Below are 26,001 nucleotides of genomic sequence, written 5' to 3'. Positions count from 1 at the left end.
AGTTAAGGGCAAAAAGGGACCAGTGCTGTATACCAGAATTTGGAAAAGCAAGTAACTTTCCGAATTTTGTGTTTTACAGTGCCCCTGCAGTAAATGCATAAATTGTATAGAAGCTTTTTGGATTTTTTTTGTGTGTAAATACTGGATTATTTGTAGGGATTTTCTTAATTTGGGTACTGGAGACAAATTGTGTAGTAGCTTACTGAAATTTGTATTGCAAGGAAAATTTTTTGTTCTGTCTTTTTAGGATGCGGATAAGAGCATCATTAAATTACTGAAAGAGAAGGGCAGACTGGTTCACAGCAGTAGTTTTAAGCACAGCTATCCTTTCTGCTGGAGGTAAGGAGAGAAGTAACTTTAAGATTGAGGGTTCTAACTGTGTCTTTCTTCAGGTTTGCCTCATTTTCCCCTCCCTTGACTTACTTAATTTTTTAACAAGACTAAAAGTCACAGGAACTATTGAATTAGGAGAGCTCCAGTTTTGATTTAGTAATCAAAGAAATTAAATTTTTTTGCCATAAAGTTGATGCATTTAAATGTAGTGCCATTTTTTTTCTATTTTGATTTTTCCAGGTGTGTTTTTGTAGTTTAGATTTCTCGTTCTTCAGTGTTGCATGTAGTACTGCTAACTGCCTTTTGAAGATGGCTGTAATAAGTCTAAAAAAGCTTATTTTCTAAACAGCTAAGTCCTGAGTGGTGGAAAAGGATATTTTGGTACCCTTTTAATAGCATCTAAATAAGTGTATCGCAGACCGTCTTTAAATGTTTCTGTTCAAACTTTCCATGTTTTGGATAAAATGGCTATGTTATAGATATTATCATGGTTACCTCTTTATAACCTTGTAAAATTACTTCTTTCTTTGGTGTCTGGTAGAGCCCAGTTGCTTATAATGTGGAAATGTCCATATCATTGCTTAAAATCAAAGCTAGCATTCATCCACCGCAGTGGTAGAAGGTGTAATACATAAATGTGTTCTGCTCAGTCATTCCTGAGTGGAGTTCACAGCCAATGTCTCTGATCAGAAATAGCAATTAACGTGTTTATAATCAGAGTATTAGGAGTTGGAAGTGACCTTGAAAAATCATCCAGTCCAACACCCCTGCCAGAGCAGGATCACCTAATAATATCTGGGGGGACTTCTAGAAATGTTTGTTTTTGCCAAGTGGAAATTCAGAATTCTCTCTGGAATCAGGTAGGTGGCTCAGCACGGTGGTTTGACACAGATCTTCCTTGTCAGACTGGGAATTCTGCAGAGGGGCACTCCATGTGCAAGTCTCTGTGGGCCTTCAGTGAACAAATGTAAGATGATTTGGCTGTGAGATGTACAGGCTAGACAAATTCATTCTAGACATGAAGCATGTTTTGATTAGCTTTGTCCCTGGTTTCAAATGTACACAATTGCTGTTGCAGTCCTGTTGTCAAAATTCAGAAATACATATGTATAAAAATCATTGAGCAATGTCAAATTTTTGAAAAGGACCTCCAGTAATCTTTTAGAAGGGATGTTGTGTTAAGCTGGAGTATTACAAGTAAAGATACATTTAAAAACAAATCTAATTTAATATCTGAAATCACTTGAACTTTTCAAGTTGTATCTGATGCTTACAACACCCGTATTGAAATAACTGTGATAAAAGCCTTTCTGTCTCTCTAGCTTTAATGCTACCAGGTAAGTGTTTTAACAGTGTGCATTTATCTTTGATCTGTAGCAAGAGTAACCTTTGCTTGCTCTTGAATAGCATGATTGGTTTGTTTCTAACAGCTACCTAGAGGAGGAAGGGGAATTACTCTTCAAGTGTTGTGTCCTTGATGATTTGGGACAGTTTTTGAAAACTGGGAGCCCAAAACCAAGCACTGCTTGTGTTTTTCTTCTGAAGCAGTTCACATGTATGGTCATGGCCTTCTGAGACAAACCAGTAATGTAGAAATGCTGATTCTGTAGAAAATACTTAATCCTGCCACGCTGTTGACACTTGTGTTGATTGATGAGAAGTCGCAGGCAGCACCTAGCAGCAAATTGTCTGGTGGGAAGAAGAGAATAATGGATTCTACTTGAAAAGCTCATTTTACTGCCATCAGAAATCAAACCATAATTGGAATATACTAAAAGTAGAAGGGTAGTTCTTTACTTTGAACATAGTTCTAAGTTATTTTGATTAACGTAAGAAAACTTTGAAATCAGACTCTTCTCCTGAATGCACTACTGCTCATGCTTTTCCCTGAAACCAGGAGGTTGTTGAATCCTTAGTGTGTTGCAATATTTTACCTCTCTTACATATCATCGAGTTCTGGTCCTTCTCTATATTTTCTTGTTATTGCAATGTGCAGTAATTTTCTGTCAGCTAAACTTCAAAATGTGAGAAAGGAGAGCAGTAATGACTTGGTAAGTACACAGCAGGTAGTTTTCATAGCACGTGGTCAGTTATCTGTCATTTGTTTCCTAAATGATGAGAAAATGGAATGGGAATAAGATCACAATAATTTGCTTTAAACAGCTCTGCAATCCAGAACAGGTACAAGAGAACTATGGGTATGCCCACAGGGAGCGATCTTTCTGGTATTCATCCTTTCAATTTATAAAGATTGAATTTCAGAGAATGCCAGCTTTGTGGCACTGCTAAGAAACAGGCTGTTTGCTCAGGTGCTTTGGTTCCTCTGATGCAATCCTAAAGGACTTGGTTATAAGGAGAGCAAAACATGGTTCAGCTGAGACAGAGAGGAATGTTTAGACAGGAATTTTTGTAAGCATCAGTCTCCGATTCAGGTCAGCGTGAGTGGTTTTTCCCTTGTCTTGTATTGATGGAAAACAAAGCAGTAGTTTTGTCTCCTGCTGAGGCAGTACTTGGCAGTACAGGTAGAAGAAAGAAAATATTCAGGGGAAACTGTGCCACCCATTTCTTACTACCTCCATGTAGGTGGAAACCGTGCTCTGGGGGTGCTTTGGAATGGTTATTAAGTTTTATAAACTTAACAGTGTTAAGTTGAAACCCTGGGAAATGATGACAGCTTCATCTGCCTGTCTCTTTTTCATGGATCTTTTCTGTCTGAAGCTCTTTTTGCACTAAAGTTTGTCTTCCATCAGCCCCATCTGTCAGCTGCTTACTCCTGATAGAGGTTGGGTACCGCTTTATTGTCCCAGCGTTGTTTTTCCAGTATGTTAAGACTATGTGGGAAACTGTTATTGTCAGGTTCTATTCTTCTTATTTCCAGTAACTGAAGATACTGTGTGTGAAGGCAATTCGTCATTCTTCAGCACATCTAAAGGAAGATGCTCGGTGGAACTAAAATACTTCTGGAGTACCTTGTAGTTTGCAGAATACTTTTATTTTATTTTATTTTTACTGTGATCTTGCTGCTGTGTGAGGAGTTATCTGAACTGTTCCCTTTTTTTAGGTGTTGGGACTTGAATTTGAGAAGCAGAACTTCTTTGCATTCAATAGCTAGCACATTACTACATTATTGCTTGAAGCTCTTACCTTCCTATTTTATTTCAGAAGATACTTCCTTAAACTATAAGCTATACATTTCAGTCTGTATCTTTTAAGAGTTAAAGTATCTATAAACTTACAGGAAGTAAGTGATGTGTTTTTTTTATTATTGGGCTTTATGCAATGTGAGTGCAGCTTCTCAGGTTTGAACAACCTTTGCTGTGGGTTTTCTTTTCTTTTGTCGATCAGGCAGGTTTACCTCTAGGAACTGCTTCCACAGGAGCAACTTCAAGTTACATCATCATGTCCAGTAGTTCATGCATCTCAAAGGAGTCCTTGCTATGGATACAAGGAAAAGGAATTAAACTTTTAAGATGGGTCGTTTACACTACTGACTGCTTGCAAATTATTGTTGAGCAAATGTCTTTCCAAGTTCTGAGGCAAAGAGACTTAAACAGAAGTAACATTTTAAGAAACATTTTGTGGGGAGGATTGATACTAATGGAGAACTGGCTTCTTGTCCCAGGGTTGTTGAAGCCGCTCTGTCCCCATAGACAGATTTCAGCCCCTAGGGCTCAGTCTCCCTTTTCAAGTTGTGGATGTGAAGGATTAGAAATGTCTGAACTCTGCTGTAATGACTTTTCCCCACTGTTTGATTACTGCATCCTTTAGAAGGTTGCATGTACTTGAACAATCCCTCAAGACCTCAAGCAGTTTTATGGAATTAAGAGCCCTGGTTGAGGCACAATGCAGTCAGACTTTAGAGATACAAATTTACTGGGTAATTTAAGGAACTTATCAGACTGTACACTCTGCCCTATGGTGTTCCCATGTCTAAGCAATCCCAAGTTCTGAATCTGTTCCCACCCTATTCATTGAATGTTGAAATAGGGACTATATTAAGAAGTCTTTATAACTTCTTACTTTTATGTGTTTTTCTCTGTCTTTTTCTCTGGGAATGAGACCTTCTAGTTAACTCTGGGTACTGTTACTTCATCTTTAGGATATATTAATATTCTTTAAAGTTAGTAAAAACATAACATAATGTTTGCTGGATTTTCAGATTGATGTACACGTAAATAAAATACAGAATGAGCTAACGTGGAAGCCTTACATGTGACTCAGGTTAATGCTTACTGAAGTTTGTGGTGTGCTGTGTTAAATTTCAAATTCGAGTATTGTTTCGATCTTCTCATGATTTTTCTTGTTATAGAAATTATTTAAATTGCTGGGTTTGAAGGCTTTTTAAATTTATATTTTTTAGGATTTGATTTTAAAATAAGTGTAACAGTTTGTGTAATTAAAAAAACAAACCTCAACCTTTGTAACTGCGATATTTCAGGAACAAAAATGAATTCAGTCTCTGGAAAGGGGAATGTCACGTATAAAAATACAGCACTGAAAATGTTTTTGTTTGTTTTGTTCCCTTCCCCATCACCTTCCCCCTACAGGTCGGATACTCCGTTGATATACAAAGCTGTGCCAAGCTGGTTTGTAAGAGTGGAGCACATGGTGGAGAAGCTACTGGAGAATAACGCCCAGTGCTACTGGTAATGTCTCCTGTGTATATTACTTTTCTTTGCCTGTGTGCATGTGCACGTGCTGGAACTCTACAATACTCTATTTCGCTGTTAGTGTGCTAACATGGAATGGAAATAGGAAGTTTTCTGAGCCAATGTTATGGAATGGGGCTGGTAACTAGTTTTAAATAGCGTGTTATCTCAGGTTTCACAGATGTGCCTCACACTGGGAGTGCAGTGGGACAGTCTTCCTAGCATAGGCAGATATAACCTGCTGGTTCAAGCCCGGTGCTTGAAGGGCTGTGTGCTATTCCTTTCTTGTGTTGAGAAGGCGTTCTTTGCTAGTGTAAAATCCCAATGTGAGAGGTGTTTTGGGGTGTAAGTAAGATAGAATACATACTAATAAACAGCAGTGAAGTACTCTACAGGATCATTAGATGTATTCTCAAATAAATCCTAAGAGATTCACCATGAGAGAAACTGCAAAGGAAAATCAACCTGCCAGAAGCATGGAAGTGCACAGCTAAGCCACTCAGAAGGGTCCACCGGAGAGAAGTATTTAGGCAGCTAAGCTCTGGGTATTTATTATTCCAAATTAAAGTATTTTTTTTTCTTTTTATCTAGTTATTGCAGATAAGGTTGATGCTTTGTCATAGGTGACAAAGAAAATAAAACAACCAGACAAACCAGCAAACCCCAACACCCCTCCCCAAACCCACCCTTCTCATGAAAAGACCCAGCTGCCCTTGCTTGTGTAATCGGTGTAAGTAAACTCAGTTTCAGAGGTTTAAATAAAACATTTCTACTGATGACAAAACCTAAATCTTTATATGTATGTAGGGAATGTGAAAAATATTTGTGAAATAGACTGATAAGTTTTAGATAATTTGAAGACACTATTAAATTAGCAGTAAGAGGGACTGTTGGTGATGGAACCCCTTTTTGAGAGTCAACTGTAGGTTTACATTGTGTCAGTAACAAAAGAACCCTATCTTCTCCACCTCCATAACCTATATTTTTATTTCCCCTCCTGTCATAAATAACCTGTGCCTGGGAAGTTGAGAGCAGATGGTTACAGCCTTGCTCAGTTGCACCACGTGCCGTTTCAGTTGTCGTTTGGTCCTCTCGTACAAGGACTGGAGTAGAGTTGGGATTCTACCACGCTCAGCAGCTGAAATGTTAAAGAAGGTGACTTGACTTGCAGTGAACAATTGCAGCTTCTGCTGCGGTTTTTTTCATGGACAGTAGTTAGCAATTAAATTCTCCATGAGCAGCTTTTGCATAACTGCTTACGTGGTACAGACACTGTGAGTATTGAAATATGTGGGAAAAGTTAGTGATCCATGATACTGTCCAAAAATGCTGCAGCATTGGCTTGCTAACAAGCACATGCCCAGTCTGGATATGTAAGAAGATTTTATAGATTAGTAAATGTTGCTTTCTGTTTTCCATAACAGAACATACTGTGATCCTTCTTTTGGGGAAAAATAAGCTGCAGAGGGGGTGAAAGTGTTTGTTCCTAGCTTTAATTAGCTTTCTCAAGATGCTTTTACTGTTTTGATGACTGACAGAAAGCCTGCATACTTAATTTTCACATGGACATAAGAAAAATGGAATGATCCTATTAAGGAAGTGTTGGAATGGTTGAGATAGTTGTGCTTTTCCAGAAGCAAAGCTTCAAGAAGCAGCGACCTCCATTCATCCAGGAGACTTTAATAAAAAGTAGTGAACAGCTTGAACCCTTCTCTTCTATGTATTTGGGGTTTAAGTGGTGCTTTTTTAAAGTGTTAAGTAGTGGGGATACAAGTGGAACTAAATGCAAGAGTTACCATTGCAAAGGTTGGGAGGGAAGACCAGGAAGTTGTATTAATTGGCAATATTCAACGTGCTTGGAATTCAAGTTTATCCTTTAGGCAATTTTTGAGTCTCAACATAATTCCGTAATTGAACATCGAACTGATTCCTCAGGACTTCTCTCAGAACAGTGTGGTCTTAGAGATTTTTGGCAATATTTTTATATGGAGCATTGCTGCAAGTGGGGATGTATTGTCACTAAATTATGAATAAAATCTTATCAATATATCCCTCCAGTATGTTGTTATTAATTACAAGTTTGAATACTTGATGGCTTTTGTTACATAAAGACAGCTTTTTAAAGAAAAAGGCATTGCTTTTGAGGTTTTCTTCCTATGTTCTCCACTGATGTCACTTCTGTTTGGGGTGTGACTTTTTGACTTGCTGCCGAGGACACCAGCCTTCCTCAATGTTCATTTATTTAAATTTTGGGAACTCTGTCCTTCCCTAAACCTACTTTTTTGCTTTCGAAGAGACTTGGTCTCTGAAAGTGTCACCAGAATAACACCTAGCTTTTTAAAAAATTATTTTTGAGCTCTCTGGGGCTTCAGCATGTCCTGAAAATGAGAAAACTGGGGATAAATGCTTCTCAGACTGTATTAACCTTTGCAAAATGAATTTGACTGCATTGCTTTTTTTGTTCCTCTACATGACTGGTAGGTATGTTGTCCCTTAAGAATAGCTGCACTCGTTATAGATACCTTTTTTGATGAAATAGATTAAACGTAGTTGGACAAACTTTGCAACCTGATTGCATTTCTAATTAGTTTTTTAATGAATTAGCCTACTGATAAAGCCATAGTTATTCAACATTTGGTAAAGCCAGCAACTGTGTCTTCATTTTTCAAAATGAATTTAACTATAGCTTTCAAGAATGATCACATGAGTAATGTGCCATCATTTGTGGAAAACCAGAAGCCAAAACCCCCTCTTTTCTTTCTCCCAACCTTATTCTGATCAGAATAGAAAGTAACTTGTGCTGCATGTTGCTGAAAATGCAGAATGTGAATGGTGTTTAAGAGTCTGTTGTAACTATTGTCTTAGGGAGTGATTTGTTGAAAGAGTTTCCTTTGTAACCACAGACAGGCAACTAAACCACGCTGTCTTAGGTCCCGTTGTATAATACAGGACTGGTTCCTGTCATCACAGAGTTCAAAGTTGGTATAAACTATGACTTAATATGCTATTGTAAGGAGTGAGTTAGTGCTGTTTATACTTACATTTCTAAACTGTTGCAGTTTACACTTCTGGCAGTGTATGTAATAGTTTTATACTTGCAGGTCAGTAAAAAAGGTTCTGTTCACTGTAGTTTGTATTTAAATATCAGCCTTGAACTCTTTTAAAAAAAAAAAATTAAAATAAATTTCAAAATCCCTCACTTGAAGTTCTACTTCAGTAACTTCTGAAAGATTTTCCTCTTAAACTTCTCAAAGATTAAGCTCTTGAGTTTCTGGTGTTAGAAATGAATGCACAGTTCTGACCTCGTGCAACGCTTGGTCTAGTGGAGAAATGAGCACCAGTGGAAGGAAAGCAATGGCGAGGGACAGTAAGGGCCTTGTAAAAAGCCAGGCCTTTTGTTCTTGCATCTTCTTGGCACTGAAAAATTCAAACATTGTGTTAAAGAGCTTGACATATTGGTCTTCAGTTGAAGGTTCCCTTTTTTTGACTTTAACAGCTACCAGTTTAGGTGGTGAATGAAATTGTCACAAAGAACACGTTCAATGGGCCTTTTTTGCTCAAGGTGAATTTCCTGGTTTGTGCAGTGTGAATTTTGCACACCCTTCCTGCTGTTCCTGTACGAGCACTCTAAAACCAAAGTGTTTTCACATGCATCAGTCAAACACATTCATCTGTGGAGCAGCTTTTGATCTTGGTCATTCTGATCTTTGACCAGCAGCCACCTTTGCTGAACAGCAAACTGTCTCCCACCTTTTCAAACGTGATTTGATTGCGAATGATGCCTGTCTTGTATCATAAACCCTAAGGCTGGTAGGGGGTGCAGAAGATGGGCTGTAGAGACATCTGCATTAGAAAGCTCATGTTTGTTCTACTAAACTTGCAGTTTTTGTGCAGATGAGAAATCTGAGTCTGTAGCAGAGGCAACAGGATTTTAAGTCTTAGAATTGTAGCATAATGGAGCAAAATCAGCTACTGAGAGCCTTGTTTTTCTCCTTTATCTTTTTTAGGATGTCTCATGGGATATTTTCTTTCTTACTTTGCTAGCACTAATAAATACATTTTATCTGAACAGTTTTAAACGCACCTTGTGTGTGTGTGTGTGGGGGGATTATTTATTTTTTTTTTAATAAGACCATGAAATTGTTACTTTTCTGTTTGAACCATTTACCACACTTTTCTTACTCAACAAAACGTGAATACAAATGAGGTCGTCTCTGTAGCGGAGTCGGTGAACAGCAATGTGTAGTCACTAGATGGCAACATTTCCTGAGGAAAAAGTCGAGCTTGTGTCATTGCCTACAGTAGAAGGTGAAAAAAAAATTGCTGCAGGGTTAGCCTTGTGTTGTCTGATTTAGAGCAGCATAAGCCTGAAGATTTTGTTACTGGATGTTATCAGACATAGCTGAGATTTAGAAGTGAATTTTGAGGCTTGTTCTGGTTGATTTTGATGGTTCGTGTTCTGCTGTGTCCTGATTTTGCTGCTTCCTCTCCAAGTCTCTGGAGCAGAGGCTGTTGGTTATGGCATGAATGCAGCAGATATCTTTTCAGCCCCAGTGAATGGTCATCGAAAGCTTGCTGTTTGGTTTGAGTAATACCTTATTTAATGAGACTTAAATGTCAGTTCACCAAGCAGTTATATTCCTTGTTCTTAGGCAGCTGGTCAGTCTAGCTGCATGTGCAGTGCGTTGAGTGTCTGCCACTGTTACAGGAATGCAACCGTATTTATATATAGATCTATAAATGGAAATGAATCCTAAATGGTAATGCTGCATAAAAACACTTTTTACCCATAAAATGTTAGAATATTCCAAAGGATACTATCCAGAAAGACAAAAAGTAAAAGCTTCATTTCTCCCTGGCTTCAAATTACAGGGATTTTTACCATCCTGGACAAGATTAAGAGTTTTAATAGCAATTAGCGTGGTGTCTGGGTCATACGAATAAAACGTATCAAGATTTTTTTTTAATACGAGCGTATCACAAAATTGGAGGTTATGGCTTCGCTTAATCTTGAGTCGTCACGCCGCCGTGCGCTGCTGACGGCAGGGTTCTGATGCAGTCTGCAGCAGCATTGCAGTCTCACGCTAAAGTGTTTGTTGCTATGGGAACCAGCATAAAAGAGTGAAGAAAAACATTGCTATATCAAAATGATTGAGAGCACTATTCATTTAGCTAATGTAAGCTGCATAGAAGCAGCCAACTCTCTTGCGCTGGTGGAAAGCAACCCGGACTTGTATGGGGTATGTGGTTGTGCACCATTCTAATAAGCTTTTGTGAACTGAGGAGGAGAAAGAGTCTGCTGCAGTGGAAATTCTGCGTGCTTTGCAAAGAGCTGACCTTTCCTCTCTTCCCTTTTCCTTCCTCCCGCTTCCCCTGATGTTTAATTAGGTCCGTGATATAGATTGGCGCTAATTAAAGTGTCAAAAGGGCATGAGTAGTTGCTTATTTTATCTCCTTGAATTAAAAACCATTAAAAATCAATTTGAGGGCATGTTGAAGGAGGCTTGTTATTAGAGTAAATTAACATAATGGAATTTAAGACTTCGTCTTCCAAGGGTTGGTTAACATTTAGAAAGAAAAGCAAATTCTACACCTAAAACAAAACTCCCAGCTGTTATGGTATGAATTCAAATAAGTCCATACATATTTATCTAAAAGACAACTACTAAATCAGCTTTGGTTTTGCTGTTACAGCTCAGCTATCTTCTCAAAGAATAACGTTCTCCTTTCCACACATAGAAGTGATTCCTGATTTCAGGGGTTGCTTTAAGTTACCAGCTTGCCAAACCCTAGGGTAGATGTGGGACCATCTTTTCAGGACCAAACTTACCAAACACTGAGGGCTAATCTGGTACTAGATTTCCTAATTCATACTATTTAAGAAAGTGGTTTGTTTATCAACTTTATAGCCTAACCCTTATGGGACTATTTTCCAAATAAGCTAAGAGCTTCCTTCAATTAGTAATTACGAAGTAAAGCTTATCCAGTACATAAAGTTGCTGTGGTTTTTAAAGAAGGTCATGAGTAAAGTAAGCAAATGAGAGGAATGATGAAAAGTGAAAAAGGATTAGGATATATTTAGGTAACGTCTTAAACAGCTTGTAATGGTAAATTGATGATAAAACATACGAGGCTTCTCCTGTGGCAATATTTGACAGCTGTTTATTTCAGCAGTGATATTTGTGTTCACGGAAAAGAGGGGCAGTACAGTTTTGAGACATACCTTGCCCTCGTCACAGGATACTGTAAGCCAAGTCAGAGTCATGGAGAGCACATCTGAGCTTTGAAATGGATTAAGTTAAATTCAGTATTTGCAGTTGTGTTAGGAGCACAGGAGAGAGAGTTCAAAATACATGGACAGAAAAGGAACAGTTGTCTTAATCCTTTTAGTGAGCGTCCTTCTGGACTGTGTAATAATTTAGGGTTTTTTACATCCTGCACGTTTCTCTTCTGCAGACAAGAGTCAGAAGGCAAATATATCCATTTTAATTGATGCTCTTCCTCAGTTATTAATTGGTGATGGGAAGTCACTGGATCATGGTAACTTGCTGTTAGCTCACCCGTTCATGCTCGGGGATTTAGGATGGTCCCTAATTTGTTGTTTTCAAATCCATGCCCGCTTTGCTTGAGTGACTTGGATTCTGGGTAGTGCATAGACTTTGGAGGCAAAGGAAACTGTTTCTGTTGTGATAAGGTCATAAATGTTGTTAAAGGACTGGATTTGGTTTGCTCTTCATGGTTGGTTTTTTTTTTTTTTTGCTTTTCAAATGCAGTTTTTATTTTAGACACTAAGAAAATGAGTAGCTACCAAGAAAGGACATGGGAGTTCACTGTACAGAGGATGTAGCAATGCATGTACTTAGCAAAACCCCAAATCTGCTTCAAAAATAGGAGCAGTCCAAAATGAGCATACAAATTTGGAGCCGATTAATAATTTTCATCATCTCTGACTTGTTCAGATAGAGTTTTGATGTTAGGAAAGATAAAAATTAGCATTCAAACAGGTTGAAACTGATGTATCTTCATTCAAAGTCTTTCTAACTTAGGATTTGACAAATCAATATTTATTCCTTTGTGTTGTGGAGTTCAGTTCCTTGAACTTTTCAACTGCTGAACTGTCTGCATCCTGAAGTTTATTTAGTGCGCTATTGTGGGTGCCAAAAAAGTAGCAATAGCTATTATCCCACACTGCTCCACGGGCATGAATCAGGAGCTTCACGACCTGCTGAGACAGCAGTCTCCTTAACCTTGCTAAATGTTTGAGAAAAAAGTACGAAATCCCATCTGTGTCATTGCGCAGAGAAATTTGAAGGTCAAAACCAACACAAATTGTCGGCCAGTTGGGAAATAAAATAAATCCTGTTTCTGCCAGCACAGTTTGAGGAGCTGCAGCAGGACTGCTGTAGGAGAGAAGCTGCTGCTTGGGTTTCACTTGTAAACTCATAGGACTACTCGGTGCTGGAGCTTGGCCTTTCTGAGATCTGACTGTGTCTGGTGCCATTGGCATTGGGTTGCTCGAAATGGGCTGCAGCGTTTGTCACCTTGCTTGTCGTACCCAACTGCAAACCCGGGTCTTGAAGAACCTGGTCACGAGCATAGAAGTGAATATTGCGCTTTCAGGCTGAAAGGGGTTTGTGAGAGATACCTGATTAAATGTGAAAAGCATGCATGTTGGCATGTGGGAAAGGGCTTTTTTCCCATGTATCTTTGTGTTGTAAAATGGGAATATTCATGTGGGTGCCCTTGCTTTTGTTTTTGCCTTTTTTCTTCTTTTTAAAGCTTATAAATATCCATGCTGCGAGGACAGTTTTGGGAATTATGAGAGACTGTGGGTTGATAGATTAAACACAGCGTAGCGTAGTCTCAGGGTGAGGCCAAGTTTCTTCAGTTACTGCACAGGATAAAGGGAGCAGAATTCACCTGCAGGAGGCATTCCTCAGGCTGCCCTCCATCTCCCTAATTGATTAAAACAAACAATCTTTCTGCAGATTTAAGAAATCATTGCTTTGTTTAGATGGGAGAATAAAATATGTTTCCTTAACTAATAATATATACCTGTGGCAGGATGTTATCTTGATTAAAATTGAACAAGAGAGAAGTTTACTGATGAAATACCTGAGAGGATTAAAGAGAAACAGAAAAAGTGCTATAGAAACACTAACCTGGAGTCGGTGTAACATAATGATCAGGTTATGATCCTCATAACCTCAGCATTGCTGAGGATGCTCTGCTCTGTCTTCCCAGCCTAGTGAAATATTTAAATATTAAATAACATTTATTTATACAGAGCTTGTTCCCAGTTGGAGGCTGTATCTGCTGGTCGGTATCTGGGCAGCCTGTATGGGCAGCATCTGCCTGGTGGTAAGAACCAGTTGTTTTAAGTAACACTTTATTTGAGTGATGAGCTCAAAACGTGTGTGAGGTACAGGCTCTTTTTATTTTATTTGATGGCTGTGTCAGTGTTTTTCCTGTATCGTACCTCTAAAGTGCCATAAGTCATTGGTGCAGATGTGGTTCATGGTAGATGCAGTGGTTTATGTTGCACTAAAAACTGGCAGCAGGGTCGGACAATTATGCCAGATGCGGTAAATTCTGTGCTTTCATAGCTCAGAGGTATCTCACCACATACGTTTTTGTGGTTAATGTCCACTTTTGGGATAAAGTTAATTTTTCATGCGTGTTTTGAGGAGGCAGAGTTGAAATTCTTAGCATTTTAATGTCATGGGGGGATTGTTTCAGCCTGTAGCTATGTTAAATGGGACTAATAATTTCAGCTAATCAGTGTCTAACAACTTGTGAAAAATGGAAACTAGTTTAGGAGTGATGTGAAGAGAAGTTTTCCACATTAGTGGAATGTTGGGCAAATGCTAATGGTCTTCATACAGTTTCCACTTGTGTTTGGAGAGAGGGTCTCTTAAGGTCACTGTGAAAAGTTAATAGTAATTAGTCACACTCTGAAACAACTTGTGAAGGCTTGTGTACACTTGTGAGCTTCAAAGCAGGTATACGGATGTCACGTGAAACGTTAATCACCGAGTCTTAAGATATTTTTTATATTACATTTTTGTTTAAAAAGAACATTACAGAAAATAACTTTGCAGCTGAAAATAAATCTAGAAACAACTGGAGAAGCTGTGAAACAACTGAGAAGCTGTGTAACTTCGAGCTAATATTTAGTGAGTCTTTTAACCGTAGTTTTTATCCAGCTGAGACAGCATTGGCATCAGGAAGGCTTCAGATCTCCACATGGCGTTGTCACGGGTAAAACGTTGAAAAGACAGTAGCTTTCATTTTCATCAGTAGGTTTTTGAGGGATGCTCACTCGTGTTTCATAAATCTCCTGCTGCTGGGCCAAGTCCTACCTTGATGTGTCGTGACAATCCATCCTTTTAGCTTTTCCTCTAAAGGATTCTTTCATCTTTGTCACTCTGGGGGCTGATCTATGATTAAAAATAATTCTCGTCTTTCAAAAAAATATTATGTGATAGAAGACCAAGAGCATCGGAAAGAAAACGTAGAAGAGACCATATGTTTTCTGTAGTTTGGCTGCTCCTTTCTTTAGAAACTCCGAATATCTAAATCCAGATCATACTTTGGGAAGGGCACTTCTAGTTACACTACAAAAAGCTTTTTTTGGTAGCTTATATCAACCTGGAACTTCTTTATTCTCAGAGTAATGTGCAGGTACCTGCATGCCCGTGCATAATGCAAGGTACCTTTTGATGCTATTACTCCAGGCTTTTGACACTGTAATTTCATTCAGTACCAAAATCAGTAGCTGATATTTTGGTAGTAGCATTGTTATCCACCCTTAGCCATAGGCCTCCAATGTTTGACTGTCCTGAGGATTTTTGGACGTTGTTTCATCCTTAGTGGATCTGTTGTATGTTGCACACTGAGTTATTTTAGAGTAAAATAAACATGGTATTTTTCACCTCTGTAGCTTGCTTGAAGATCAAAGCAAGGCAGAAGAAATGATTTTGACTTTGGCAGCCAGTCTGTAGGCCTTGCAATAGCCAGTGCAGTAATAGGAATTTGCTCCAATTCACGCCATGTGCTGAAATAACTTGTTTGGTGGACGAAATAAAATATAAGCATTCCTATTAGATTTCTTTTAACTGTAACAAAGTGATAAAAGACTTTTTCTTCTTTTTGGAACAGGGTTCCAGATTTTGTGAGGGAGAAGCGTTTTGGGAACTGGCTTAAAGACGCAAGAGATTGGGCTGTATCCAGAAACCGGTACTGGGGAACACCCATCCCTCTGTGGGTCAGTGACGATTTTGAGGAGGTGAGTAAGAAAACAAGTTCCCAGTTGACTGAACAGCCTGTCTGTGTCTGTTTGCTCATTTTGATAGACTATTGTATTTGGCTGCTGCAGTCTTAAGGTCTATTAATGTACCTTAACAGTATGCATCTCTCTATCATAGGTGATAGATATATGCATATGTATGCACGTATTTGCGTGCCTATACCTGTTTTTTTGCTTTTGCTTGCAAACTGCAAGCAATTTTTCTTGTATTATATGTTAGAATTAGTCTTCTCTTTCCTGGAAGAATTTGCAGTGATGGTAAATCTGACAGAAATAACAAATGCAGTAAGAAAATGGCAAGAAAACGAGTTTTTACTCGGATCTTTCAGTCTGCTTTTGAAATTCTGATGCTTGCTTACTTCAAGCCAAATGAATTGCTGGAGGTGTCAAAGCAAGTCCACCATAGTACAACAGTGAAAATGTTGAATTTGTAGTGCTGCAAATGTGAATGTAAGAGGCTGCAAAGATGTGAATCTGGTGCAATGGTGAAAGTGTATAATGGGAATGCTAGAAATGAGGGGTTTTGACGCTGTGAGGTACCTTGCGATTGGTAGCGTGAAGCTCACTGCACAAGTGAATGTCACACAGTTTTGATGACTGTTTTAAAACCGTTTCTGAAGATCTAATGTTTGTTTTTTTTGTTTTCTCTGTGGGTTAGTGACATTAAACACTATGATAAGTCTTCCTCATGCTGTAAATAGGAATTGCTAATCAGTGTCAGGCTGTCCATGATGGTGAATGCTGATGGCAGCATCCCAAGCCTTTGCTTTTATCTCTCTTGATTTGGTGAAGTTTTACTTCTCGTTTTAGACGTGGAAGACCTCAAATAAGAAAACAGAAAAGTGTTTTATTGCCTTAAACTGCATTATTGCTTAGATGTGCACCATAAAGGATTTTTTTAATTTCCTCTTGGTTGGAAATCTTGCTGATAGGCAGGAAGATAATAGGGGAGGGAGGGAATTACTCCTTGCAATTACGGTTTAAGCATCTAAAAAAGCTTTGGCGTTTGAATTCTCTTTATGCTATGAGTGTATTTGTACATTACTGGCAAACCAAGTGTTTGTCTCTCATGTAACAGTTAATTTTTGACATTTATTCGAAATTTTTAGGTATAAACTGTGAGTCTTCAAGCTGAACTTTAAGTACCTTGTATGGTATAACAGGTTTTTTAGAGAAAAGGCTCTCAGTTTTGTGCTAAAGTATTTCAAGACTTCATTTTACAGCTGGAAAAGATTGTGTAAAGGTTGCATTACTCCCACTCCTTGCCTCTAATAATAATTCCTTTTCTGACCAGTCCCTTCATGTCTGTATTCCTGTGGGTGCCCTTTGTTCTTTTTTAGGTTCCATTTGTTTGTTTTTTTAAAAAAACAACATTACATCTAGCTTGTAAGACTGACCTTTCCTTTGAAATTAGCTGCAAATATTCCTCTGGGCTGGGTGCTCTGAATAATCATATGAATACCAACGGATCTATGATTTTTATCTGTAGCTGCTGTACATTCCTGTTTATTCTGGAGTCTGATGTCATGCTCCAGTAGCTGCGGATGGCTTCTGGACCATGCTAAACTGCGAGTTAGGGGTATTTTTAATTGTCACCCTCTTTCTATGCATATGTTTGTAGTTTAAAAACTGAATGCTGTTGGAACTGATGTGGAACTTAGAGCAGATACCACTTAGGTATTCATATAGAAATACTGTTCACTCAAAATTTCCTGACTTCAGTTTTGCTGCAGCCTGGTGCCGTGTGAGACTGCAGATCCTCCTCTTCATTACTTCTTCTCAGAAGAGCACAGTCGTATGCGGTTATGCTGTGCATATTAAATCCTGGGGAAGTAATAACAGTTCCTTATTTAATATACAGTAAGGTGAATTAATTGGTACTAAAATGAATTTTATTACAAATCAATATCTAGTTTCCCACAGTGTTATTTTAGCTTTTATTTTAGTTTCATTTCAGCATAGTTATCAGGTAGAGACAGATAACTGAAGTTAAATTTTGAAGCTTGGGTTTATTACCACATTTTTGCAGCCAGTTTTATCATTTTAAGCTTTCAAGTATCAATGGTTTCTTCAGTGGAGGAACACATCTCATTTGGATGAGATAATAAAATTTGTTAACGGAGCACCCGAGTTGATATAGCTGACACAGGTTAATTCTGTGGGACTTGCATACAGAAGATAGTATTAAATATTCCGTGATGTTATGGAAATCCTGTTTCATTGTTTGTCACTCATGTAAACCGTTAACCTGACACAAGTTTTGGGACACCTGAGTTTGTGTAACAGATTTGGGATAAGAGGATTCTGGCTTTGCTCTCCTGAAGGGCGAGGGAACTCCTGAGGTGTTTCCAGTCTGCTTTGAGGCTGTATTAAGAATGCCACCTGTGACCTTAGCAGTCATTTATTTTACTAATTACTGTTCAGAAGATACTTTCTAAAGATCCCAGAATGTCTTGCTGATATACAGATCACTGCATGGACCTCTTTCTTTCTGTGAACTGTCCTCATTCTTCAATTACGAGTACTTGACAGGGCTGAGACAGCAAACTGATAAAAATCAAGCATTTTTACTTAATAGAGATTGCAGAACTGTGCTACAGGAACATTGAGGCCCACGAGTGCTGCTGGATGGCTTTATCCTTCCTATTTGCGTGGACAATCCTGGATAGAATGCTAATATTCATTTTGTTAGAAGTATTTAACCTTGACATCTGATTTCACATTGGGTCTCGATGATGCTGGAACAGGGTTGAACAGCCCCCAGTCCCAGCCCCTGTATTTCAGTTTTTGCTGTCTGCTATTAAATGCTGATACAGCTGCCTCTGTAGATGATCTGGCTGAAAAATAAAAAAGGAGAAGGAACAAGTGACTGGCAGGGAAAGGGGTCAGGCTACTAAAGCAGATGCTGCTGTTGAAGAAACTTATCCAAAGCCATAGGTTTGATTTGAGAGCATAAACCAGTTTGTTCCTTGCAGAAACGAGTGTGTGCAGCCTAATAAGGGATCGGATTTGATTAGCATCTCTTGCCCTCAAATATCTAATAAGCTACCCTTGGGACAGAGTAGCTCCATCCTTCTGCCGTAGACAGAGGCAGTCTTACTCAGTGTGGTGAGATCTGTGTTCCTTTGGTGGTGGTTGGATTTTTTTCATGTGGATTTGGGGTTATTTCTTCTGTGAATGTGTTCTGCAGATGCATCCAATTTTCAGAATCGTACTTGAGTGTTGAAATGCTTGGTTCAAAAAGCAACAACTACTGGACAGCTTTTAACCCAGAGCATAGTGTGAAGGTGTGTGAGTGATACCTGTAGTAATAAGGTTAGCAAAGGTGAAGTAATCACTTTTGCCGAGGGTATTTCTTACCCACGTTGCTATTTAAACCTTTTCTTCTGCCAGCAGTGCTGAGCTAAGCACCTGCTGCCTGCTCACTTGAGCATTTATGATTGCTTACAGGGCCACGTGGTGAATGAGGAACAGGTCTGGGTTAAAAATAGTGTGTTGGTAAAGGTGTTTGTTTAACTGGGGTCAATCCCCCGGTGTGGTTTGCTATACAAACTGCAGGCTGTTGTACTTGACTGTAACGCTTCCCTTCCTGTAGAAAAATAAGACAGAGAGATAAGTAATGAAAAAAATTGCCTTTCAAAAGTACTTTAACAATAAAACATGGTGATTAGTAATGCAGATCAGCAGTTGAATCAGACTGGGAAAATCATGGTTTAAAAACCAAGTAAGGCTGGGTTTCTATCTTTGTAATTCATGACAGTCTTTAGGAATTAACTACACCAAAACCTTCTTGCTAGTCACAGGTTCTATATGTATACATACACGTATATTTAGGACTACAGGGATTGAGCAGTACTATGACCTACTGTATCCTAAGAGCAACTTAGAAAGCTATCTTATGTGAGACACGTCTAGCCTACTTACAGCTTCTTTGTGTTGGTGCATTTAACTCCTTCCCTGTCAAATCTGTCACAACTCAGGTCTTTCCTTGGCAGTTCTAAGTTGAACTGGTAGCACGTGGGACCAGATCTCCAAAATCCAGACCTGTGCCCCGCAGCATGTGACTCGTCCTGCCAGATGAGAGAGAGCCACAGGAGTCTGGGAGGGTTAAACTTGATTAAAACGTAAAGCAAAGAAGGCTTTGCTTTTCTCCTCTCCTGTGTGCAGTTCTTCAGTACCATTTGTTTCATCAGCGTTTCATGATGTTGATGCAAGGCCCAAACTTTTTGCTGTTTTCTTGGGTAGTGTGTTGGTGCAATAAAGACAAGAAAAGTCTGTGCCTTTATTAACAGCCACTTTGTTAGCTGTGACATTTTTTCACTTTAAATGAGATATCTTTAATATGAACAGTTTTAAAGTACCTGGGGTGGAACACCTATACTCAATTACAGGCAGTTTAGCTTCGGAAGAGGAACCTGCGATCTGAAACTCTTATCTTTATAAAAGTCAGGAACACTGAATTTTCAGAGATGATGGTGGTGTGGGTTGTTTGGAAAACAAAACAAAACGAACAAAAACCCCTCAGAAATCCAAATGAACCCCACCTTTTTGATATCTGACAACATGTTTCTTCTTTGAAGTCTCCATTTATTCTGACCTGAATTGTATTAAATCAGGGCAGTGGTCTCTAACATCATTTGTTGCATTGCTCGATTGGGTCTTGTACAAGATTTCTGTTGGCTTTTCGGCTGTATCAGCTACTTGTAGATCAGTCAGTGTAAGTCTCCTCTCTAATGTTTAACAAACCCCAAAAAGCTACTGTATGCAAATAGCTGACTAAATGTCTTGATTCTCTCTTACAGGTAGTTTGTGTTGGTTCAATGGCAGAGTTGGAGGAGCTGTCTGGAGTGAAAGTCACTGATCTCCATCGAGAAAGGTTGGTCCCACACTGTTAAGCAGTTGTTAAAAATAGTGCAACAGACCTAAGAAATGTTTTTCTTCGTCCAGACCCTGGGAAACAGATTTAGGCAAAATATGAAAGTAGTAAGAGGATTTAAGACTTGTGATTAACATGTATAAATATTCCTTTCTTCTGTCTTGGATACTGTTAATACAAAAAAAAACAACCTCTAAAATAGCTTTAAATTACAGGAATTGTCAAAGGAAATGGAATCATTAAAAATTAAAACCAAAGCTCCTGTCATACCCAATGTGCAAGCCTAACAGTAACTTTTTGTACTGAGTTTTGTGTTTAGAGTTTGTCAATCTTTTTCCTTCCCACAGTATTGATCACCTAACTATCCCTTCACGCTGTGGAAAGGGCTTACTGCACCGCGTCCCTGAAGTTTTCGATTGCTGGTTTGAGAGCGGAAGCATGCCTTATGCACAAGTCCATTATCCGTTTGAAAACAAGAAAGAACTTGAAGATGCTTTCCCTGCTGACTTCATTGCTGAAGGCATTGACCAGACCCGAGGATGGTAATTTTCTGCCACTTGATTATGTGATATTGTTACCCTATGTCTAACACTACTACATCTGGATGATCCTTTAATGTTGTGTAGATAAATGTATGATTTTTTGGGGGATAAAATGCAAGGTACTGTAAAGCTTAGTGACAAAAATATTGTAGAAAGGTGACACATTGGCAAGCAAACTTCCTGGCTCTGGTGGAGGACATCGTTGGGTAAAAGGGCAGATCTTTGGCCTGGAATCCAGGAGGAATCTCAGCAGCTGAATTTTCAGAACTTGAATTGTCTCCTAGAAGCAGAACAGCAGTTGGGTCAGCTGAAACAGAAGGGAACGTTTTGAGGATTGCAAGCCAATGTATAGGCTAATACATAGGCTAATATATATTGTCCCCCAGATTAAATTGGAATTCTGATTTTATGTGAATGGTGAAAAGAATTTTAATTCAAACCTTATGTTGTTTAAGAGTTCATCATTTACAAAAATCAGATTTTCTAACTGTAAACTTCTGATTTGATTCTTCTCTGGATAAATGCTTTTCAGTCATTGATGAAACTTTAATATTAGCTTTTCTCTGGGTAATGTTCTCATCCATACATGCAGGCATACATATAGATTTAGTTTTGGTGTTTTTAAGTGTTTATTCTATTTTTGAATCTTGAGGTTGGCTGTGAAAAGTGACAGATGTTTAAGATGTATTTTTGTCTTTTACATAGTAAAATTTCCTGATCTAGAAAAGTAGAACTCTCCCATCCAGGAACTTCAGTTATGAGTGTTAAATAAACTAAACTCCTCTGGAGCGCAGTTGGCACCTCCCTTTGCTCACTCTACTGCCTCAACAAACCAACCAACCCGAACAAAGCAGGAAGATGTGGGCTTTGTGTGTTTGTGAAGTTGAGAGCAAGGTTTATACGTACTCCCAAAGCCAGGAGGCTTGAGCAAGGAAACGTCTGAGGCATGATGCTAAATAAAAGTGAATTTCATCAACGTAGCGAAAGGTGTCTTCAATTTGTAACCCTTGTGATTCAAAAAGAACCAAACTAGGTCCTCAAAATAAAAGTTACATTTGCAAGTTTGGCAGTTAGGGACGGACCACTTAAGTCTTAGTAAATATGGACTCCTCATGGCACGTTACATACTTCTTCGGAATATAGCCACCTAGTTAGTGTTGTGCCTAATGTTTGTAATGGGTCCTCAAAGTAGTACTTCACATGGGTTAAAATTGGGGCAACCTGGTGAACTTTATTTAAAAAGTTTTAGCTGAAGTGATAAAACACTCTGATTCCTGTCTGAGACTGCCCTCTTACGTGTGCAGTGATTTTTTAAAATTTTTTAAACTTTTTCCCAAACGTAGTCTTTGGTTAGGCAGTCTGTGTTGATCATTTATGTTTTATTATGTGTATATCATTAATGTTTATCAATTTGGAAAGGGCAGTGTCAGGAGGAAGGAGCCAGGCTCTGCTCTGGGATGGCCAATGGCAGGACAAGGGGCAATGGTCCCAAGCTGGAGCACAGGAGGTTCAAGCTGAGGATGAGGACAAAGTTTGTGAGTGTGAGGGTTCTGGAGCATGGCCCAGGCTGCCCAGAGAGGTTGTGGAGTCTCCTTGTGTGGAGACACCCAAAGCCCTGGCTGTGTTCCTGTGTGACTGCTCTGGTGATCCTGCTCTGGCAGGGGTTGCACTGGGGGAGCTTTCCAGGTCCCTTCCAACTCCTCACAATCTGGGATATATTTTGTGCTCTCTGCAATTGTCTCTCACAGCTTATCAGTCGTGGGGCCTTTCCCTGTTAGTACACAGCTCTGTGCTGTTGGGCAGTGAGGCCCAGCAGTAGAGGGCCATGCTGATCTCATTGGCTGGGCACTACTTCATCCCTGCTGCTCGTCACAGTGTTGGGTCCAGTGCATGCAGTGAACCCTAAGTTCCTTCCCTGACTTTGTTTACTGTTGCATATTGCATGAGGATACAGCACTGTTAATTTGACAGATGCTAATTTAGGAAATATTAAATAAAAAATGGAAAGTTATGCACTGTATTATGTTTTATGTAATACCTGTTTCATATTGAAGGGAAGTGCTGGGTTTTGTCTGTCTGGGAGAAAAACTGCTTATGTTGCAGCAGTTGTGCTTTGGGGACTGGGGGAGGCTGGTGTCGTGTTAGAGTGAAGAAGGAATGCAGAAAAATAGCTTCAAAAGCTGTAATACCTGTAATCCCATGTTTTAGTCTTTGGACAACGTTGTTCATTATGCCCACAATGGAAGAATTAAAAAAATAATTTCCCCCTTTTTTTTCTGTTCTTTCGTTCTATCTGAAAAAAAAATTAGAAAATTGTGGGTTTTTATCTTTAGAAAAAGAGACCAAAAACCCCACATAATAAAGACACAAAATTCTGAATGGCATGTAAAAGGCATGATCAGAAGCTGATTTTTTCCCTGCTACATCTTATAAAAGGGCTGTGATTGTAATTTAGATGCAAAACCAAAAATGAAATCAAATTTAAAAGCTCTGTAACATTTAATTATTCTTACAGTGTGCAAGGGAGCTACTGAATTGTAACAGTTGAGCAGAATTAAGAATGGTTTGGGATTTTTATGTGGATACAAGATCTCTTCCTGGTAATTACAATTCCAGTAGAAGTATGGGCGGAATGATAAATTTTAGGTTTCAAGGTTTAGCTGTTTGAGAGTAGGATGTACCAGTGGTTTAGCATGTGTTGCACACTCTTACTGCAGTGTTTCTTTTGAAGCATGTGTGGGAGACATGACAGATGAAAAGATAAGCCCGATCTCGTATGCTTCCAGTGAAGCTCTCTAGTGCTGTTAATGAATGCATTTGTAATTTTTACACAAGTTGGCCTTCTAATAGTATGGTATTAATCTAAACTTGAGTGCACTGCAACATTGAGATCTGCTAAACTATCATGTTTCCGGTCTATAAAGTTCTTTTCTTTTTAAATAGCAAATGTAACCTGTGGATAAGCAGCTTCTTTCCCTTTCCTTAGTAGGCTGAACCTCATCACATCACTAATTCAGCTGGCCCTGGAAAAATCACAAGAGAAGTCCAAGCTGGTGCTAACGCCAGCGGTGGCTCTGTGGTTGTACACACACCCCCGCTGTGCTTCAGGCTGAGCCCACACGCTGGTGTTGTGCACTGCAGGCAATGTGCAAATGGAGACTTTCACACTGCAATCTGCAGTAGATTGCTTTTTGTTTTTAACATCAGCGTAAGAGTTGCTGTGAGTCTTCGCCATAGCCAAGTCTCTCTCATCTGTGGGTGGAATAGCAAAACGCTTGCCTCAATATGCGATGCTTGTACCTTTCCCAAAGTGCTCGTGTCTGTTAATAAGCTGCTGCTTTGATAACAGCCACCGTTCTGTGATTTGCTAAAGAGCTCTTTTGTTTTGTGAAAGAAGGAAAGAATTAAGATGTGAAGTGTAGGGTTTTTTTAGTAAAAGGTAAAGCTATCTCAGGCTGTTCTTAACTTAAGAAGGGTTCTCATTCTAAAATTGTTAGGCTTTTAGTTACCTTTTCCGAAGTCTTGGAAAAAATGTGGCTGTTATGAAGAGAAAACACACGTATCTTTCTGCCAGTGTGACAGCACTGCATCATAACAGGCTCAAGGGAACAACAAGCTGGTGAGTTCTGAAGTGTTAAGAGCATAGCATGTGAGTTTTGTTTGGAGCATTCTGTATCAAGTGTTAAGATTCAGAATGAGGGATGGTTTGGTGTCAGGTCAGAGACTGCAGCTGGTGTGATGTGAGGACTGGTGAAAGGCTCAGGACGTGTGGGTCTGGTGGCTTCTCTGTGCCTCAATACTGAAGAGAGGAAGTCAAAGGAGATGACTTAAGTACCTCATCTACCCGCTCTTTAAATCCATCCAGGGATGGTGACTCCACCACCTCCCTGGGCAGCCTGTTCCAGCTTCTGACGACCCTCTCAGTAAAGAACTTCCTCCTTATCTCTAACCTGAACCTCCCTTGGCACAGCTTGGTGCCGTTTCCCCTTGTTCTATCCCCCATCACCTGGGAGAAGAGCCCAGCACCCACCTCTCTCCAAGCTCCCTTGAGGCAGTTGTAGGTGGTGATGAGGTCTCCCCTCAGCCTTCTCTTCTCCAGGCTAAAGTTGGTTCTGCTTTGTTCTTTTTAATTGCAAATACCCCTGATCTGTAATATGAGAATATGTGAGCAGTTTGCAGAAAGAGATGGGAATTTGTCTTTGGACTCAATACTGAAGAGTTACCGCTGTGTTTGTAAGCAACTATGAGTCTTGTAGTTATCTTGCTTGAGATATCATCTGAGTAAACACTCAGATGTTTGTGTTTAGGGGTTTCCTTAAGGCTAAAAATAAGGAAGATGGGGATTTTGGGTGTATGCGTTTGTGTGCAGGTGGAAGAGCCTTGATTAAAATTCATGAAGTTACAACGCAATTTAATAAAGAGAATTTGTAACCTGCAGTGTGAATTGAGGTAATTTTGACAGTTAAAAGGCTGTCTGAGAGATAAGCATCGGAGTTGACATGTGTGCCACTTAATAAATGGAGAAATGCACACAGCAACCTCTGCAGAGCTTTGGACCCTCAAGTGTCAGAACAATGCTTTTGCAATTATAGGCAGCTTTTGATAAAAACTGCTTTGGAATGTACAGATGGACTTTTTTTTTTCCCCCCACTCCACTAAAGTGTTTCTCCCCTCAGTCTTCATACAAATGCATTCTGAGGCATAACCTCCCATGCCTTATTCTAAGTCAATTAGCTTTGGTGCAAGCATCAGCTGTCTTAAAGTTGGTAAGCAGTCGTCAGTGTGATACTCGTCTTTAACCAGGCAAGCTGTGACCCACCCTCCAGTTATTTTCTTAATTACCAGCAGTGCAGTTACAGAAGCTCCTGGAAAACCCCCATTGGTGAAGGTTCTGACTCCTAAGTAGGAAATTATCACATCATCTTGCACTTCCACTTAATTTCTCATGTATTATCATATATCGACACATTGAACAAGAGTAACCTGTGCTTGCTCCAACACCAAGTTCCTAAGTGTCCTAGATAGTTTTTAGAGGTATTGTAAACACATCAGCTGGTGTTGGGAACACCGACATTCTCGTATTTTCTAGTGGTGGCTGATTTCACCAGCCAAGTTTGATTGGGACAGATTTCTAGGGGCAGAATTCCCTTCTCTGTATTAGAGGGGAAAATGCTCTGGTTACCTTCTTCATGACCTTCCAGATGCTCACTATTACAGGTTCTTAGCCTTCTTGGACTAGCAGATCACAGCTAAGCAAACAGCATGATAGGCTACAAAGAGGAAAACGTCTAC

At 39.3% G+C, this 26,001-nt stretch overlaps 1 protein-coding gene across 1 annotated transcript in view; it reads left to right on the top strand.

The window, feature by feature from the left end:
* The window catches only part of LOC104536506 (isoleucine--tRNA ligase, cytoplasmic-like), a gene marked incomplete at its 3' end in the record, with an annotated part of 54,422 nt that overhangs the window by 27,388 nt on the left and 1,033 nt on the right, over positions 1 to 26,001 (top strand). The window contains exons 11-15 of the mRNA XM_010179133.1: positions 248 to 339; positions 4,881 to 4,979; positions 15,144 to 15,270; positions 20,094 to 20,167; positions 20,515 to 20,709. Of these exons, the coding sequence (XP_010177435.1) occupies positions 248 to 339; positions 4,881 to 4,979; positions 15,144 to 15,270; positions 20,094 to 20,167; positions 20,515 to 20,709 (587 nt within the window). The remainder of the gene's footprint in view (positions 1 to 247; positions 340 to 4,880; positions 4,980 to 15,143; positions 15,271 to 20,093; positions 20,168 to 20,514; positions 20,710 to 26,001) is intronic.

Source organism: Mesitornis unicolor, unplaced genomic scaffold (assembly GCF_000695765.1).
Source record: "Mesitornis unicolor isolate BGI_N332 unplaced genomic scaffold, ASM69576v1 scaffold14962, whole genome shotgun sequence".
NCBI lineage: Eukaryota > Metazoa > Chordata > Aves > Mesitornithiformes > Mesitornithidae > Mesitornis > Mesitornis unicolor.
The sequence above is the reverse complement of the archived record's forward strand: the minus strand, read 5'-3'. Positions and strand labels throughout refer to the sequence as shown.